This window comes from Oncorhynchus keta, chromosome 15, assembly GCF_023373465.1.
Source record: "Oncorhynchus keta strain PuntledgeMale-10-30-2019 chromosome 15, Oket_V2, whole genome shotgun sequence".
Taxonomy (NCBI): Eukaryota; Metazoa; Chordata; class Actinopteri; order Salmoniformes; family Salmonidae; genus Oncorhynchus; species Oncorhynchus keta.
The window spans coordinates 19,682,314-19,701,212 of NC_068435.1; the positions used below are offsets into that span (position 1 = coordinate 19,682,314).

General features: G+C 41.0%; 1 protein-coding gene and 9 non-coding genes across 13 annotated transcripts in view; 9 read left to right on the plus strand and 1 right to left on the minus strand.

The window, feature by feature from the left end:
• Nucleotides 1-229: 229 nt before the first annotated feature.
• On the minus strand, nt 230-302 carry trnam-cau (transfer RNA methionine (anticodon CAU)). The gene has a single exon. It is a non-coding gene; the product is annotated as a tRNA-Met (tRNA).
• A 1,220-nt stretch (nt 303-1,522) lies between these two features.
• Nucleotides 1,523-1,595, plus strand: trnam-cau (transfer RNA methionine (anticodon CAU)). Its single transcript has one exon. It is a non-coding gene; the product is annotated as a tRNA-Met (tRNA).
• Nucleotides 1,596-4,569: 2,974 nt separating this feature from the next.
• On the plus strand, nt 4,570-4,641 carry trnag-ucc (transfer RNA glycine (anticodon UCC)). The gene has a single exon. It is a non-coding gene; the product is annotated as a tRNA-Gly (tRNA).
• Nucleotides 4,642-6,943: 2,302 nt separating this feature from the next.
• trnag-ucc (transfer RNA glycine (anticodon UCC)) lies at nt 6,944-7,015 on the plus strand. Its single transcript has one exon. It is a non-coding gene; the product is annotated as a tRNA-Gly (tRNA).
• A 2,302-nt stretch (nt 7,016-9,317) lies between these two features.
• trnag-ucc (transfer RNA glycine (anticodon UCC)) lies at nt 9,318-9,389 on the plus strand. Its single transcript has one exon. It is a non-coding gene; the product is annotated as a tRNA-Gly (tRNA).
• Nucleotides 9,390-11,691: 2,302 nt separating this feature from the next.
• On the plus strand, nt 11,692-11,763 carry trnag-ucc (transfer RNA glycine (anticodon UCC)). The gene has a single exon. It is a non-coding gene; the product is annotated as a tRNA-Gly (tRNA).
• A 2,302-nt stretch (nt 11,764-14,065) lies between these two features.
• On the plus strand, nt 14,066-14,137 carry trnag-ucc (transfer RNA glycine (anticodon UCC)). Its single transcript has one exon. It is a non-coding gene; the product is annotated as a tRNA-Gly (tRNA).
• A 2,480-nt stretch (nt 14,138-16,617) lies between these two features.
• Nucleotides 16,618-16,689, plus strand: trnag-ucc (transfer RNA glycine (anticodon UCC)). Its single transcript has one exon. It is a non-coding gene; the product is annotated as a tRNA-Gly (tRNA).
• A 300-nt stretch (nt 16,690-16,989) lies between these two features.
• Nucleotides 16,990-17,062, plus strand: trnam-cau (transfer RNA methionine (anticodon CAU)). Its single transcript has one exon. It is a non-coding gene; the product is annotated as a tRNA-Met (tRNA).
• Nucleotides 17,063-18,428: 1,366 nt separating this feature from the next.
• Nucleotides 18,429-18,899, plus strand: part of LOC118395198 (glypican-5-like) — a 291,682-nt gene continuing 291,211 nt past the window's right edge. For all 4 annotated transcript variants that reach the window (XM_052463594.1, XM_052463595.1, XM_052463596.1 and 1 more), the window contains exon 1: nt 18,429-18,869. In XM_052463594.1, the coding sequence (XP_052319554.1) occupies nt 18,704-18,869 (166 nt within the window). In that variant the 5' untranslated portion in view covers nt 18,429-18,703. The remainder of the gene's footprint in view (nt 18,870-18,899) is intronic.

The window sequence follows — 18,899 nt, forward strand, 5'->3', positions numbered from 1 at the left end:
ACAAGCCCTTAACCAACAGTGCAGAAAATATTTACCAAGTAGGCTAAAATAAAAAGTAATAATAAAAAGTAACACAATAAGACTAACGAGGCTATATACAGGGGGCACTGGTACAGAGTCAGTGTGCAGGGGTACAGGTTAGTTGGGCTAAGGGATGGGAGTTGTTTTGGGATAGGGCATGTGTAATCCAGTCCTGCAAAAGCTAAAAAGAGGTACATGAAAAAGTCACTGCCCCCTGTGAGGATCGAACTCACGACCTTCAGATTATGAGACTGACGCGCTACCTACTGCGCTAAGGAGGCTTATATCTAACATAAAAACACTGAGTTTGAAAGGACGTTCCTGATTGGTGAATTTGGTCATATCATTTATGATTAGGTAATATGATTGGGCAGCCCAGACAATCGCGTATTTGCCCCTTGCGATGAAATGTCTATTATAGTTTAGACTATGGCAAGGATACTCAAATACTATTTGAGAAGGAGTTAGTCTGGCCTACTACAAGATAAACATCCCTTTTTCAGGACCCTGTCTTTCAAAGGTAATTCGTAAAAATCGTATTAACTTCACAGATCTTCATATTAAAGGGTTTGAACACTGTTTCCCATGCTTGTTCAACGAAACATAAACAATTAATGAACATGCACCTGCGGAGCAGTTGTTAGGACACTAACAGCTTAAAGACTGTAGGCAATTAAGGTCACAGTTATGAAAACTGAGGACACTAAAATAGGTCTTTCTACTGACTCTGAAAAACACCAAAAGAAGATGCCCAGGGTCCCTGTCCACCTGTGTAAACGTGCCTTATACCCTGACTACACCGAGTGCGCGAGCGTTGCAAAATACATTTTGGAATCTATGTTATTAAATTATTGCACCCACACCGCTCGCACGGGTCAACGAGCGTCATTCCTATTTCTGATTCAGATGGCGCTGCAAGTCCTGCTCTCCCATCTCCTCATTGGTTTATAGAAGCAGGTACCCACGTGCCATCTCCTCATTGGTTATACCCATGTGGGTGATTGAAAGATGAACTGTTGCTGGTTGTCGTGGTAATACTATGAAAGTTTAGATGCCAATCACCTAATAATTTCAAAGATGAAAAAGCCTGGAAGGAGGAGAGATGACTAGAAACGATTCGGTTGACCGTTTTTATAAGTGGATTCATTGTTGGAGTGGAGGAACTTGTGCATTTCAGGTAAAATAACAACCTAATGTTTATATCCCAGGACAAATTAGCTAGCAACAGCAAGCTAGCTAGATAGGACTAATTAGCTAGCAAGTGCAAGTTTTCGACCTGTCCCCAAATAATGTCATTGGTTCAGAGTTTGTTTTGATATGTTAACCTGCGTGTCGTGATCGCATTTGGTGTGGGGGGACTAAATAAATGTATGCACGATTGCGCACGCGGCACAGCCGGTTTGAGTTCCGTGTTAGGCATGCTGCAAGAAGGCATGAGGACTGCAGATGTGGCCGATCAGAACCCTATTTCAAAATCAGTGTTTTTGTTGTTGAACTATAAGCCTCCTTAGCGCAGTAGGTAGCGCGTCAGTCTCATAATCTGAAGGTCGTGAGTTCGATCCTCACAGGGGGCAGGCTTTTTGTACATGAGCAATACAACATGACCATAGCTGTTGCACCGAGAGGAGAGTGTTGGTTGGTATAATATACCTTGTAGTAGGCTAGACAAACTCATTTTCACAATTTCAGTTATATCACCAAAATCAGAGAACGTTTTTGGGCTCATTCAGAAGTTTCTAAAACATTAGTTGAAAATGATACTGTTTCTGCTTCCTATTGTCATGGATTTTTTAATTACAGCCGTGTCAAAACACCGGTTTTAAATTCATAATCAATATGATGAAATAGGTTGTGATATTTTGAAGACCAAAACATAAAAATTACTCTCTACACACTTGTGTTCAGATTACTTGTAATTCAGCTAAATTAGTACCTTCTAAACTGCACATTCATCAACATTTGACAAGCGTCTACTCTAAACTGTAATTGATTAGCTTGTTGCGCAAATGAATCACTCACATCAACAATGTATTGGAATCAATGGATCTGGAGCAATAAACTTGGTGACATGTTACGTTAGGATTGTTCTAAAAGACAAACCACAACGAATTTAGGGATGTTATTAATAGGCTAGCTGATAATTGGTGAGTTGCCGAAAATACATTTGACCGGTCACATGCTTATAGGTTTATAGGTTAATTTGCATAATTTAGTGTATACAGAGCCGAGTTTGAGGAACGGAGTATCCTATCACCTGTCAGACAACACAAGAATAGCTAGCTCCTCACTGGAGTGAAACGTGCTTTTGTAAACCCAGTCATTGCGCAACAAATAACAATTCTAAATGCAGTCGAATATTAACTTTGATGGCCACGATTAAAGCGTATTGAGTATTTCAATTGAATGTTAAATGTGTCAAGGACAAAATTATATGTATTTAAGTATTTCTATCGTTGTCGTGGGAACAGTGACATTCGAACATTCAAAAAAGATATACTTTAAGGAATTGTTTTTAATATGTTTCTCATTTTGTATTTTTATGTTTAGCTCACATAATATAATTTAAACGTATGCATTAAGGTGTCTAATATAATAAATGTGGCAAAAACTAATGTAGACATTAAAAATATTTTGAACAACGGTGGGGGAGTGCCAAGATGGAGGCGTGGTGGTTTCAAAACAGCGCTCCTTGGAAGTCATCTACACTGAACAAAAATGTAAACGCAACATGTAAAGTGCTGGTCCCATGTTTCATGAAATGAAACAAATGTGTTTACATCTCGATGAGTCAGCATTTTTTCCTTTGTCAATTTAATCCATCCACTTGACAGGTGTGGCATATCAAGAAGCTGATTTAACAGCATAATCATTACACAGCTGTACGTTGTGCTGGGGACAATTAAAGGCCACTCTAAAATATGCAGTTTTGTCACGCAACACAATGTCCCAGATGTGTCAAGTTTTGAGGGAGTGTGCAATTGGCACGTTGAAAGCAGGAATGTCCACCATAACTGTTTCCAGATAATTGAATGTTAATTCCTCTACCACAAGCCGCCTTCAACATTGTTTTAGAGAATTTGGCCATATGTCCAACCTGCCTCACAACCGAGACCACGTGTAACCACGCCAGCCCAGGACCTCTACATCCAGCTTCTTCACATGCAGAATCGTCAGACGGGGGAGGGCGGGGTGCTGAAAAGTATTTCTGTCTGTCATGAAGTCCTTTTGTGGGGAAAACTCTGATTGTCTTGGCCTGTCTCTCCAGTGAGTGGGTCTGGCTCCCAAGTGGGTGGGCCTTTGCTCTCCCAGGCCCCTGCCCAGCCATGTGAAATCCATAGATTAGGGCCTAATGGATTTATTTAATTTGACTGATTTCCTAATATGAACTATAACTCAGCAAAATATTTGAAATTGTTGCATTTAGATTTTTGTTCAGTATTGCATTTAAATAATTCAATATTTAAACATTAAAACCAGTAAATAGTAATAACACTGACGTCATCCATGTATTCCTATGGAAAACTCCTGATGGCGCATGAAGACAGAAATATTTGAATATGAAGCGCACTTTTCATTTACATTTTTTTATTTATTTTTATTAACAACAAATCAATACATAAAGCACATGAGGGAACACAAGCACACATAAATTACAAACAATGGACAATCGAGCTAGGGGGTACAATATCACATTACAATTACACAAGGACCTTAAGGGACATACAATACACTTACAATTCTAACAGCTTTGTTGTTAGTAGAGCATTTAACCATATTAAAATACAGTTAAATTTATTTTTGTCGGGTACGAAAATGTGGTTTTCTGTTTGTAAATTTGAATTTGTGTACATCAAATTTGGCAAAAAGAATAATGAAATTATTTACATAAAAATGTTTCAGCTTATTTCTATAGTATGTAAAGAATCCAAACAGTACATCTCTCCACAATAGTATAAAATCTTCATAAATGTGTATAAACCTACTGATGACTTGCCACAGTTTTCTTACATGAATACAATGCCAAAAAAGATGCAACACTGTTTCTGGGTGGTCATTACAAACATAGGCGGAAATCCCAGGGGGGACGGGGGACACACGACCCCCCCCCACACACAATATATCACTGTGAACATAACTATGTAATTTCAATAATATTAGTAATACGCAATGAAAGCACTTGTGCTGATTATAGACACTTAATAGCGCGTATTTAAGTTTCAAAAGGTTGCGACCCCCCCGCCCTTTGCCTCACGGTAAAATGATCCAAAATAAGCAAAAATGACTTGTTAGTAAAGAGCAATTTGTCAAGCAAGAATTTTGCGAGGAATGTCTGGCATTGTCTGAGTGGAAAGGGGGAAACCTGAAAACTAGCTGTTATTGGCAGAGACGTTTGGAACTCTTTGTTATTGGTCTATTAACTCATTGACCGCCTGGTGATGTCAGTGATGTGTTTTTAGGGAATCCCATTATTATTCTGCAAATGTCAAATGTAGGTTTTCTTTTACTTTCATTTTCAAACAGAGACTGCTCCTGCTATTTATATCGTAAGCGTTGGTGGTATAGTGGTGAGCATAGCTGCCTTCCAAGCAGTTGACCCGGGTTCGATTCCCGGCCAACGCAACTGGGTATTTTGTTTGAATCACCCTTTGAAATTAATCCGCTAAAAGTCTTGTGCAGCTGTTTTTATCTCAGTATCAAATAGGGCTGACACCTTTTAGTCAACTGGTCCATAGACTGTTGGTCGACTGAGAATTTTGTAGTCGAGCAGTTGCCCCAAAAAAAGATTTATGGCACGTCTTGATTGACGCATATCTCAGTGGACCAATCCATTGCTGAAGCCGAGGGGATGGAAACAAGTTCTATTTTATTTCATTCCATTTACGCGTTGTCAATTTATTCATTGTGTTTTGTTTGGAGTTCTCCTGTCAATAATGTTTAAGGATGTGCACCTTATTACCCATAGAAGTAGGCCTAGGCTACCTGGCCTGCGAGCAAATGTAGGCTTATAAATGTGCCCATTTGGGGATCTGACAGTATTTCTGATTCTCTTTAATCCCCACCACTTATGAGCCGTGGAGCTTCTCAAAGTACATTTTTCTTCACCTCAAACAGCAAGGAAACAAAGTCTGTTTTTACATCCATTGAGAATGACAATAGTTCCTCAATGTAGCCTATTTGAAAAATATTTCCAGCTCTCTCCCTTTGGATAAGCACTCAACAAAAAATAATAAAATGTCATGCTCTGATCCGGTGGAAACGTTATAAAATAGGTCCACCTGATTACTTCTTGTCCTTGCGTAAATAGCCTGATATTGAGCCTACAGCTGTGTCTGCCCGGAGGTTACTGGCAGGGGAAACTGAGGGTCCAAATTTTTTTATGCAATGTTGCAAGTTTGTTAGCTCAAGAATCTGGCTGGACCAAGTTGATTAGTTGCTACATTGTTTCATGTTCGTTGCAGAAAGGCAATGTGTAGCCAAAGTGATTTATTTTTTATCAGGATATTTTTTTCACCTTCAGACTGTAATGATTTTTATTTGTAGGCTTTATGTAGGCCGTTTTTACATTGTTGGAAATGGCAATAGAAGTGACTTTTAGATTTGTATAGGTTTCATTTTGGTTTAGATATCATTTTTATTCATCACTTGAAAATGATTTTGAGATACGAAGACTTTACATATGAAATAAATCAAACTGTTCTCCGAAAATATGCATATGAAAACCATAACTGGCACGCAGATCGGTAATAATGGTAAGATAGGTTGTCGGGTCTCCTGAGTGGCGCAGTGTTCTAAGGCACTGCAATGCAGAGCAGGATCCTGGTTCAAGTCTGTGTCCTCTGTTGCAGCCGGCCGCTACCGCGCGACCGGGAGACCCATGGGGCGGTGCACAATTGGCCTGGTGTCATCGGGCAGGGATGTTCTTGTCCCATCGCGCACTAGCGATTCCTGTGGAAGGCTGGGCGCAATGCACACTGACACGGTCGCCAGGTGTACGGTGTTTCCTCTGACACATTGGTGCAGCTAGTTTCCAGGTTAAGTGAGCAGTGCAGCTTGGCTGGGTTGTGTTTCAGAGGACGCGTGGCTCTCAACCTTCACCTACCCTGAGTCTATTGTGGAGATAAGTGAATGCACCAATTTGTAAGTCGCTCTGGATAAGAGCGTCTGCTAAATGACTTAAATGTAATGATGTAAATGTGAGATGGGACAAGACTGTAACTACCAATTGGATATCATGAAAGTTTGTGGTAAAAAATAAATGAAAGGTTAATTGGCACTTTAAATGGAAACTGACCCCCTGGTGTAGCCTAATGCCTGGAGTGTAATGGTGCAAAGGCCATCAGCAGCGGGAGGAGGAGATTCGGGAAAAGGTTTTGTTCTTCTGGTTAGGCTCGGTTAGGGCACCCTCTTGAGTAATGCTTAAAGCATCAGACAAGCTCAGGAGCCTACATATAGTTGATTTTATTCAGTTTATATATGGAAAAACACACTTTTAAACATTTGAACCAGTCGACTGGTCGAAAGAACGGCTTTTGGTCCACTGGGAAAAAAATTGTCGAGGAATTCAGCAATGGATCAGTCAAATAATTTCTAGGTAACAATCAAATACCTTACTGTGATTGTTTTCAATGAAAATGATCCAAAATAAGCAAAAATGACTTGTTAGTAAAGAGCAATTTGTCAAGCAAGAATTTTGCTAGGAATGTCTGGCATTGTCTGAGTGGAAAGGGGGAAACCTGAAAACTAGCTGTTATTGGCAGAGACGTTTGGAACTCTTTGTTATTGGTCTATTAACTCATTGACCGCCTGGTGATGTCAGTGATGTGTTTTTAGGGAATCCCATTATTATTCTGCAAATGTCAAATGTAGGTTTTCTTTTACTTTCATTTTCAAACAGAGACTGCTCCTGGTATTTATATGGTAAGCGTTGGTGGTATAGTGGTGAGCATAGCTGCCTTCCAAGCAGTTGACCCGGGTTCGATTCCCGGCCAACGCAACTGGGTATTTTGTTTGAATCACCCTTTGAAATTAATCCGCTAAAAGTCTTGTGCAGATGTTTTTATCTCAGTATCAAATAGGGCTGACACCTTTTAGTCAACTGGTCCATAGGCTGTTGGTCGACTGAGAATTTTGTAGTCGAGCAGTTGCCCCAAAAAAAGATTTATGGCACGTCTTGATTGACGCATATCTCAGTGGACCAATCCATTGCTGAAGCCGAGGGGATGGAAACAAGTTCTATTTTATTTCATTCCATTTACGCGTTGTCAATTTATTCATTGTGTTTTGTTTGGAGTTCTCCTGTCAATAATGTTTAAGGACGTGCACCTGATTACCCATAGAAGTAGGCCTAGGCTACCTGGCCTGCGAGCAAATGTAGGCTTATAAATGTGCCCATTTGGGGATCTGACGGTATTTCTGATTCTCTTTAATCCCCACCACTTATGAGCCGTGGAGCTTCTCAAAGTACATTTTTCTTCACCTCAAACAGCAAGGAAACAAAGTCTGTTTTTACATCCATTGAGAATGACAATAGTTCCTCAATGTAGCCTATTTGAAAAATATTTCCAGCTCTCTCCCTTTGGATAAGCACTCAACAAAAAATAATAAAATGTCATGCTCTGATCCGGTGGAAACGTTATAAAATAGGTCCACCTGATTACTTCTTGTCCTTGCGTAAATAGCCTGATATTGAGCCTACAGCTGTGTCTGCCCGGAGGTTACTGGCAGGGGAAACTGAGGGTCCAAATTTTTTTATGCAATGTTGCAAGTTTGTTAGCTCAAGAATCTGGCTGGACCAAGGTGATTAGTTGCTACATTGTTTCATGTTCGTTGCAGAAAGGCAATGTGTAGCCAAAGTGATTTATTTTTTATCAGGATATTTTTTTCACCTTCAGACTGTAATGATTTTTATTTGTAGGCTTTATGTAGGCCGTTTTTACATTGTTGGAAATGGCAATAGAAGTGACTTTTAGATTTGTATAGGTTTCATTTTGGTTTAGATATCATTTTTATTCATCACTTGAAAATGATTTTGAGATACGAAGACTTTACATATGAAATAAATCAAACTGTTCTCCGAAAATATGCATATGAAAACCATAACTGGCACGCAGATCGGTAATAATGGTAAGATAGGTTGTCGGGTCTCCTGAGTGGCGCAGTGTTCTAAGGCACTGCAATGCAGAGCAGGATCCTGGTTCAAGTCTGTGTCCTCTGTTGCAGCCGGCCGCTACCGCGCGACCGGGAGACCCATGGGGCGGTGCACAATTGGCCTGGTGTCATCGGGCAGGGATGTTCTTGTCCCATCGCGCACTAGCGATTCCTGTGGAAGGCCGGGCGCAATGCACACTGACACGGTCGCCAGGTGTACGGTGTTTCCTCTGACACATTGGTGCAGCTAGTTTCCAGGTTAAGTGAGCAGTGCAGCTTGGCTGGGTTGTGTTTCAGAGGACGCGTGGCTCTCAACCTTCACCTACCCTGAGTCTGTTGTGGAGATAAGTGAATGCACCAATTTGTAAGTCGCTCTGGATAAGAGCGTCTGCTAAATGACTTAAATGTAATGATGTAAATGTGAGATGGGACAAGACTGTAACTACCAATTGGATATCATGAAAGTTTGTGGTAAAAAATAAATGAAAGGTTAATTGGCACTTTAAATGGAAACTGACCCCCTGGTGTAGCCTAATGCCTGGAGTGTAATGGTGCAAAGGCCATCAGCAGCGGGAGGAGGAGATTCGGGAAAAGGTTTTGTTCTTCTGGTTAGGCTCGGTTAGGGCACCCTCTCGAGTAATGCTTAAAGCATCAGACAAGCTCAGGAGCCTACATATAGTTGATTTTATTCAGTTTATATATGGAAAAACACACTTTTAAACATTTGAACCAGTCGACTGGTCGAAAGAACGGCTTTTGGTCCACTGGGAAAAAAATTGTCGAGGAATTCAGCAATGGATCAGTCAAATAATTTCTAGGTAACAATCAAATACCTTACTGTGATTGTTTTCAATGAAAATGATCCAAAATAAGCAAAAATGACTTGTTAGTAAAGAGCAATTTGTCAAGCAAGAATTTTGCTAGGAATGTCTGGCATTGTCTGAGTGGAAAGGGGGAAACCTGAAAACTAGCTGTTATTGGCAGAGACGTTTGGAACTCTTTGTTATTGGTCTATTAACTCATTGACCGCCTGGTGATGTCAGTGATGTGTTTTTAGGGAATCCCATTATTATTCTGCAAATGTCAAATGTAGGTTTTCTTTTACTTTCATTTTCAAACAGAGACTGCTCCTGGTATTTATATGGTAAGCGTTGGTGGTATAGTGGTGAGCATAGCTGCCTTCCAAGCAGTTGACCCGGGTTCGATTCCCGGCCAACGCAACTGGGTATTTTGTTTGAATCACCCTTTGAAATTAATCCGCTAAAAGTCTTGTGCAGATGTTTTTATCTCAGTATCAAATAGGGCTGACACCTTTTAGTCAACTGGTCCATAGGCTGTTGGTCGACTGAGAATTTTGTAGTCGAGCAGTTGCCCCAAAAAAAGATTTATGGCACGTCTTGATTGACGCATATCTCAGTGGACCAATCCATTGCTGAAGCCGAGGGGATGGAAACAAGTTCTATTTTATTTCATTCCATTTACGCGTTGTCAATTTATTCATTGTGTTTTGTTTGGAGTTCTCCTGTCAATAATGTTTAAGGACGTGCACCTGATTACCCATAGAAGTAGGCCTAGGCTACCTGGCCTGCGAGCAAATGTAGGCTTATAAATGTGCCCATTTGGGGATCTGACGGTATTTCTGATTCTCTTTAATCCCCACCACTTATGAGCCGTGGAGCTTCTCAAAGTACATTTTTCTTCACCTCAAACAGCAAGGAAACAAAGTCTGTTTTTACATCCATTGAGAATGACAATAGTTCCTCAATGTAGCCTATTTGAAAAATATTTCCAGCTCTCTCCCTTTGGATAAGCACTCAACAAAAAATAATAAAATGTCATGCTCTGATCCGGTGGAAACGTTATAAAATAGGTCCACCTGATTACTTCTTGTCCTTGCGTAAATAGCCTGATATTGAGCCTACAGCTGTGTCTGCCCGGAGGTTACTGGCAGGGGAAACTGAGGGTCCAAATTTTTTTATGCAATGTTGCAAGTTTGTTAGCTCAAGAATCTGGCTGGACCAAGGTGATTAGTTGCTACATTGTTTCATGTTCGTTGCAGAAAGGCAATGTGTAGCCAAAGTGATTTATTTTTTATCAGGATATTTTTTTCACCTTCAGACTGTAATGATTTTTATTTGTAGGCTTTATGTAGGCCGTTTTTACATTGTTGGAAATGGCAATAGAAGTGACTTTTAGATTTGTATAGGTTTCATTTTGGTTTAGATATCATTTTTATTCATCACTTGAAAATGATTTTGAGATACGAAGACTTTACATATGAAATAAATCAAACTGTTCTCCGAAAATATGCATATGAAAACCATAACTGGCACGCAGATCGGTAATAATGGTAAGATAGGTTGTCGGGTCTCCTGAGTGGCGCAGTGTTCTAAGGCACTGCAATGCAGAGCAGGATCCTGGTTCAAGTCTGTGTCCTCTGTTGCAGCCGGCCGCTACCGCGCGACCGGGAGACCCATGGGGCGGTGCACAATTGGCCTGGTGTCATCGGGCAGGGATGTTCTTGTCCCATCGCGCACTAGCGATTCCTGTGGAAGGCCGGGCGCAATGCACACTGACACGGTCGCCAGGTGTACGGTGTTTCCTCTGACACATTGGTGCAGCTAGTTTCCAGGTTAAGTGAGCAGTGCAGCTTGGCTGGGTTGTGTTTCAGAGGACGCGTGGCTCTCAACCTTCACCTACCCTGAGTCTGTTGTGGAGATAAGTGAATGCACCAATTTGTAAGTCGCTCTGGATAAGAGCGTCTGCTAAATGACTTAAATGTAATGATGTAAATGTGAGATGGGACAAGACTGTAACTACCAATTGGATATCATGAAAGTTTGTGGTAAAAAATAAATGAAAGGTTAATTGGCACTTTAAATGGAAACTGACCCCCTGGTGTAGCCTAATGCCTGGAGTGTAATGGTGCAAAGGCCATCAGCAGCGGGAGGAGGAGATTCGGGAAAAGGTTTTGTTCTTCTGGTTAGGCTCGGTTAGGGCACCCTCTCGAGTAATGCTTAAAGCATCAGACAAGCTCAGGAGCCTACATATAGTTGATTTTATTCAGTTTATATATGGAAAAACACACTTTTAAACATTTGAACCAGTCGACTGGTCGAAAGAACGGCTTTTGGTCCACTGGGAAAAAAATTGTCGAGGAATTCAGCAATGGATCAGTCAAATAATTTCTAGGTAACAATCAAATACCTTACTGTGATTGTTTTCAATGAAAATGATCCAAAATAAGCAAAAATGACTTGTTAGTAAAGAGCAATTTGTCAAGCAAGAATTTTGCTAGGAATGTCTGGCATTGTCTGAGTGGAAAGGGGGAAACCTGAAAACTAGCTGTTATTGGCAGAGACGTTTGGAACTCTTTGTTATTGGTCTATTAACTCATTGACCGCCTGGTGATGTCAGTGATGTGTTTTTAGGGAATCCCATTATTATTCTGCAAATGTCAAATGTAGGTTTTCTTTTACTTTCATTTTCAAACAGAGACTGCTCCTGGTATTTATATGGTAAGCGTTGGTGGTATAGTGGTGAGCATAGCTGCCTTCCAAGCAGTTGACCCGGGTTCGATTCCCGGCCAACGCAACTGGGTATTTTGTTTGAATCACCCTTTGAAATTAATCCGCTAAAAGTCTTGTGCAGATGTTTTTATCTCAGTATCAAATAGGGCTGACACCTTTTAGTCAACTGGTCCATAGGCTGTTGGTCGACTGAGAATTTTGTAGTCGAGCAGTTGCCCCAAAAAAAGATTTATGGCACGTCTTGATTGACGCATATCTCAGTGGACCAATCCATTGCTGAAGCCGAGGGGATGGAAACAAGTTCTATTTTATTTCATTCCATTTACGCGTTGTCAATTTATTCATTGTGTTTTGTTTGGAGTTCTCCTGTCAATAATGTTTAAGGACGTGCACCTGATTACCCATAGAAGTAGGCCTAGGCTACCTGGCCTGCGAGCAAATGTAGGCTTATAAATGTGCCCATTTGGGGATCTGACGGTATTTCTGATTCTCTTTAATCCCCACCACTTATGAGCCGTGGAGCTTCTCAAAGTACATTTTTCTTCACCTCAAACAGCAAGGAAACAAAGTCTGTTTTTACATCCATTGAGAATGACAATAGTTCCTCAATGTAGCCTATTTGAAAAATATTTCCAGCTCTCTCCCTTTGGATAAGCACTCAACAAAAAATAATAAAATGTCATGCTCTGATCCGGTGGAAACGTTATAAAATAGGTCCACCTGATTACTTCTTGTCCTTGCGTAAATAGCCTGATATTGAGCCTACAGCTGTGTCTGCCCGGAGGTTACTGGCAGGGGAAACTGAGGGTCCAAATTTTTTTATGCAATGTTGCAAGTTTGTTAGCTCAAGAATCTGGCTGGACCAAGGTGATTAGTTGCTACATTGTTTCATGTTCGTTGCAGAAAGGCAATGTGTAGCCAAAGTGATTTATTTTTTATCAGGATATTTTTTTCACCTTCAGACTGTAATGATTTTTATTTGTAGGCTTTATGTAGGCCGTTTTTACATTGTTGGAAATGGCAATAGAAGTGACTTTTAGATTTGTATAGGTTTCATTTTGGTTTAGATATCATTTTTATTCATCACTTGAAAATGATTTTGAGATACGAAGACTTTACATATGAAATAAATCAAACTGTTCTCCGAAAATATGCATATGAAAACCATAACTGGCACGCAGATCGGTAATAATGGTAAGATAGGTTGTCGGGTCTCCTGAGTGGCGCAGTGTTCTAAGGCACTGCAATGCAGAGCAGGATCCTGGTTCAAGTCTGTGTCCTCTGTTGCAGCCGGCCGCTACCGCGCGACCGGGAGACCCATGGGGCGGTGCACAATTGGCCTGGTGTCATCGGGCAGGGATGTTCTTGTCCCATCGCGCACTAGCGATTCCTGTGGAAGGCCGGGCGCAATGCACACTGACACGGTCGCCAGGTGTACGGTGTTTCCTCTGACACATTGGTGCAGCTAGTTTCCAGGTTAAGTGAGCAGTGCAGCTTGGCTGGGTTGTGTTTCAGAGGACGCGTGGCTCTCAACCTTCACCTACCCTGAGTCTGTTGTGGAGATAAGTGAATGCACCAATTTGTAAGTCGCTCTGGATAAGAGCGTCTGCTAAATGACTTAAATGTAATGATGTAAATGTGAGATGGGACAAGACTGTAACTACCAATTGGATATCATGAAAGTTTGTGGTAAAAAATAAATGAAAGGTTAATTGGCACTTTAAATGGAAACTGACCCCCTGGTGTAGCCTAATGCCTGGAGTGTAATGGTGCAAAGGCCATCAGCAGCGGGAGGAGGAGATTCGGGAAAAGGTTTTGTTCTTCTGGTTAGGCTCGGTTAGGGCACCCTCTCGAGTAATGCTTAAAGCATCAGACAAGCTCAGGAGCCTACATATAGTTGATTTTATTCAGTTTATATATGGAAAAACACACTTTTAAACATTTGAACCAGTCGACTGGTCGAAAGAACGGCTTTTGGTCCACTGGGAAAAAAATTGTCGAGGAATTCAGCAATGGATCAGTCAAATAATTTCTAGGTAACAATCAAATACCTTACTGTGATTGTTTTCAATGAAAATGATCCAAAATAAGCAAAAATGACTTGTTAGTAAAGAGCAATTTGTCAAGCAAGAATTTTGCTAGGAATGTCTGGCATTGTCTGAGTGGAAAGGGGGAAACCTGAAAACTAGCTGTTATTGGCAGAGACGTTTGGAACTCTTTGTTATTGGTCTATTAACTCATTGACCGCCTGGTGATGTCAGTGATGTGTTTTTAGGGAATCCCATTATTATTCTGCAAATGTCAAATGTAGGTTTTCTTTTACTTTCATTTTCAAACAGAGACTGCTCCTGGTATTTATATGGTAAGCGTTGGTGGTATAGTGGTGAGCATAGCTGCCTTCCAAGCAGTTGACCCGGGTTCGATTCCCGGCCAACGCAACTGGGTATTTTGTTTGAATCACCCTTTGAAATTAATCCGCTAAAAGTCTTGTGCAGATGTTTTTATCTCAGTATCAAATAGGGCTGACACCTTTTAGTCAACTGGTCCATAGGCTGTTGGTCGACTGAGAATTTTGTAGTCGAGCAGTTGCCCCAAAAAAAGATTTATGGCACGTCTTGATTGACGCATATCTCAGTGGACCAATCCATTGCTGAAGCCGAGGGGATGGAAACAAGTTCTATTTTATTTCATTCCATTTACGCGTTGTCAATTTATTCATTGTGTTTTGTTTGGAGTTCTCCTGTCAATAATGTTTAAGGACGTGCACCTGATTACCCATAGAAGTAGGCCTAGGCTACCTGGCCTGCGAGCAAATGTAGGCTTATAAATGTGCCCATTTGGGGATCTGACGGTATTTCTGATTCTCTTTAATCCCCACCACTTATGAGCCGTGGAGCTTCTCAAAGTACATTTTTCTTCACCTCAAACAGCAAGGAAACAAAGTCTGTTTTTACATCCATTGAGAATGACAATAGTTCCTCAATGTAGCCTATTTGAAAAATATTTCCAGCTCTCTCCCTTTGGATAAGCACTCAACAAAAAATAATAAAATGTCATGCTCTGATCCGGTGGAAACGTTATAAAATAGGTCCACCTGATTACTTCTTGTCCTTGCGTAAATAGCCTGATATTGAGCCTACAGCTGTGTCTGCCCGGAGGTTACTGGCAGGGGAAACTGAGGGTCCAAATTTTTTTATGCAATGTTGCAAGTTTGTTAGCTCAAGAATCTGGCTGGACCAAGGTGATTAGTTGCTACATTGTTTCATGTTCGTTGCAGAAAGGCAATGTGTAGCCAAAGTGATTTATTTTTTATCAGGATATTTTTTTCACCTTCAGACTGTAATGATTTTTATTTGTAGGCTTTATGTAGGCCGTTTTTACATTGTTGGAAATGGCAATAGAAGTGACTTTTAGATTTGTATAGGTTTCATTTTGGTTTAGATATCATTTTTATTCATCACTTGAAAATGATTTTGAGATACGAAGACTTTACATATGAAATAAATCAAACTGTTCTCCGAAAATATGCATATGAAAACCATAACTGGCACGCAGATCGGTAATAATGGTAAGATAGGTTGTCGGGTCTCCTGAGTGGCGCAGTGTTCTAAGGCACTGCAATGCAGAGCAGGATCCTGGTTCAAGTCTGTGTCCTCTGTTGCAGCCGGCCGCTACCGCGCGACCGGGAGACCCATGGGGCGGTGCACAATTGGCCTGGTGTCATCGGGCAGGGATGTTCTTGTCCCATCGCGCACTAGCGATTCCTGTGGAAGGCCGGGCGCAATGCACACTGACACGGTCGCCAGGTGTACGGTGTTTCCTCTGACACATTGGTGCAGCTAGTTTCCAGGTTAAGTGAGCAGTGCAGCTTGGCTGGGTTGTGTTTCAGAGGACGCGTGGCTCTCAACCTTCACCTACCCTGAGTCTGTTGTGGAGATAAGTGAATGCACCAATTTGTAAGTCGCTCTGGATAAGAGCGTCTGCTAAATGACTTAAATGTAATGATGTAAATGTGAGATGGGACAAGACTGTAACTACCAATTGGATATCATGAAAGTTTGTGGTAAAAAATAAATGAAAGGTTAATTGGCACTTTAAATGGAAACTGACCCCCTGGTGTAGCCTAAAGCCTGGAGTGTAATGGTGCAAAGGCCATCAGCAGCGGGAGGAGGAGATTCGGGAAAAGGTTTTGTTCTTCTGGTTAGGCTCGGTTAGGGCACCCTCTCGAGTAATGCTTAAAGCATCAGACAAGCTCAGGAGCCTACATATAGTTGATTTTATTCAGTTTATATATGGAAAAACACACTTTTAAACATTTGAACCAGTCGACTGGTCGAAAGAACGGCTTTTGGTCCACTGGGAAAAAAATTGTAGAGGACTTCAGCAATGGATCAGTCAAATCATTTCTAGGTAACAATCAAATACCTTACTGTGATTGTTTTCAATGAAAATGATCCAAAATAAGCAAAAATGACTTGTTAGTAAAGAGCAATTTGTCAAGCAAGAATTTTGCTAGGAATGTCTGGCATTGTCTGAGTGGAAAGGGGGAAACCTGAAAACTAGCTGTTATTGGCAGAGACGTTTGGAACTCTTTGTTAAGGGTCTATTAACTCATTGACCGCCTGGTGATGTCAGTGATGTGTTTTTAGGGAATCCCATTATTATTCTGCAAATGTCAAATGTAGGTTTTCTTTTACTTTCATTTTCAAACAGAGACTGCTCCTGGGAGTTATTTGGTAAGCGTTGTTGGTAATAGTGATATTTTCTTCCTGTAACCTGTATACAGCCTCGTTATTTTATTGCTTCGTATTGTCTTTGAGGTAATGTTTGACTGCACTGGGCCTGTAAAATAAAATATTATTAACTTCCTACTCTTCCATCTTCAAAGACAGACCTCCCATTGAAACGTTTCAGATAAGCGTTGGTGGTATAGTGGTGAGCATAGCTGCCTTCCAAGCAGTTGACCCGGGTTCGATTCCCGGCCAACGCAGTTGTTTTGTTTAGTTTGGTTCTGAGTGTTTCTTTTTTTATATATTGTCCTCGATTCAATTTTTTTTTTCTTATCCTCAATTCTTTTTCATTCACAGGGCATGTGGTGCATTCTGACAAAGAGCGGGGAGGGGTGACCTTAAACTGCTCCTCCATGAGTTAGGCTGCAGCAATATTTTCTTTCAGTAAAAACACTTTACTTGAGCTTGGGACAAATAAATCTTTCCCACCAACCCCAGCTTCTGCTGTGAATATTTTATATATGCTTCATATTCAATCTCCCCTTCTAGTTATCTCATGTGCCTCCTTAGCGCAGTAGGTAGCGCGTCAGTCTCATAATCTGAAGGTCGTGAGTTCGATCCTCACAGGGGGCAGACGTTTTTGTGTCCTCTTTGATTTTATTTTTTTTGATTGAATTTTGCAGTTTACTTATATTTCAAACGTGTTGGTTTTTGGAATGCCTCAAAAAAATGCAAGCAAGTGGTACTGGAGAGCCAAGTTTAGTCCTGTCCAGTCCAGTCCAGGGTTCAGTTTTTCACAGTTTTTTCAGGGTTTCTCTCTGAAAATCACACTTTTTAATAGAAAAACAACGCAATTTGATGTTCTAAATCCACAACAATGGTTAAACCAACCAAATTTTGAGGCCTGGAAAAAATCTGAGAACTTTGGTTGTAGTTGCCCTTTAATTCAAGTGCACACCTAACAAAGATGCGAATGTTTTGCTGTGTTTTTGTGGGGCACATGTGATGGTAGAGTTTGCCAAACAAATACCCACTGGATGGATTAAAATAATTATGATAGGCCTAGACTTTGTAGTTAACATTTAATTGTTTCAAGTTCCTCTGCGTATACATCTTCACAAACTTTTACAGATGCACAACTGAGAGCATCCTGTCCGCCTGTATCGCCACCTGGGACGGCAAGTGCACCGTCCGCAACCGCAGGGCTATCCATAGGGTGGTGCGGTCTGCTCAACGCAGGACACCGACAGCACCCGATGTCTCATGAAGACCAAAAATGGCTTGCTCCTGAACGGGGTGGTGTCCCAAATACATGTTGAATCAACAATTCCCTTTATTGGGTTAAATAGGACGTCAGTAATTCTGCTCCTCAACACGTATTTTGTGTTTCTTTACGTAACCACTATCACAACCATTAATTTAAACATTTTATAACCAGGAAACAGTAGAATGTAGCAAATAAGATATTTTGTAATTTGTGTGAATTATCCTTATTCATAACATACAGTACAATTGTATTGTGTCCTGTGTGCCTTTGCGTTTCACCAGAAGAGGGCAGTAAAAGTACACTAAACAATCCTGTATTTGCTTCAGCATGGAGATAGAAAGCTCGATTTTTACTTCGTAACAGGCAATATAGACATTTGCAGTTGTGTGTTTGGGTAGGTTTTTCAGCGACTATCCAACAAAACATTATTCAGTAATCTGGAATTTAATTCCAAAGACCATATAGTCCTATTTGCTAATTATTAAATAAATCTGAATATTTTTTGTTTTATAAAGAGCATGATTTGTCAGATTGTCAATTAACTCAAGTGCCATTTGGAATTCTAGTTGTACACGCAGTGTCCTGTTTATTAGGTACAACCAGTACCGGTTCGGACCCCCTTTGCCTCCAGAACAGCCTGAAAATATGATATTGTTCATTAATATCTGACTCCCCTTATTTAACAGAGAGGGCGGGGGTCTAGCGAGAGGGGAGAGTGAAAGCGCACATGGCTTGAGGGAGAGACGGAAGCGTGCACGCAGTCGAACAGCGCCTGTGTTGAGAGTGGTACATCTACAAATCTTAGTCCACAATACCGTCTCATATAAACTCAGTGTGGGATTGCCTTTATGCACAAAAAACAATAATGTGAGAACCCGATGCAGACGTCGTATCATGGACGTTTAATAGTATCAACTGCTACTTTTTATTTGTGTCATACATTGTTAACAGGCCGTGAAATCATCGATTTACACTAAACCCACGGATACCTGGATTGAGATGCAGCAATGTCCCGAGGAATATGCCCACGCGTACATTTCTGGTGGATGTTTTCAGTTCTGTTTCTGGTGAAAGTAGTGGATGTTGGGGCATACAGCTGTCATGAGGTGAAGACCGCTTTCCAGGTGCGACAGATCGGCCCACTGAAGTGGGTACCGGAGACTCCTGGGACAGGTGAGTGTGTGCATTTCCCGCGGTCAGCAT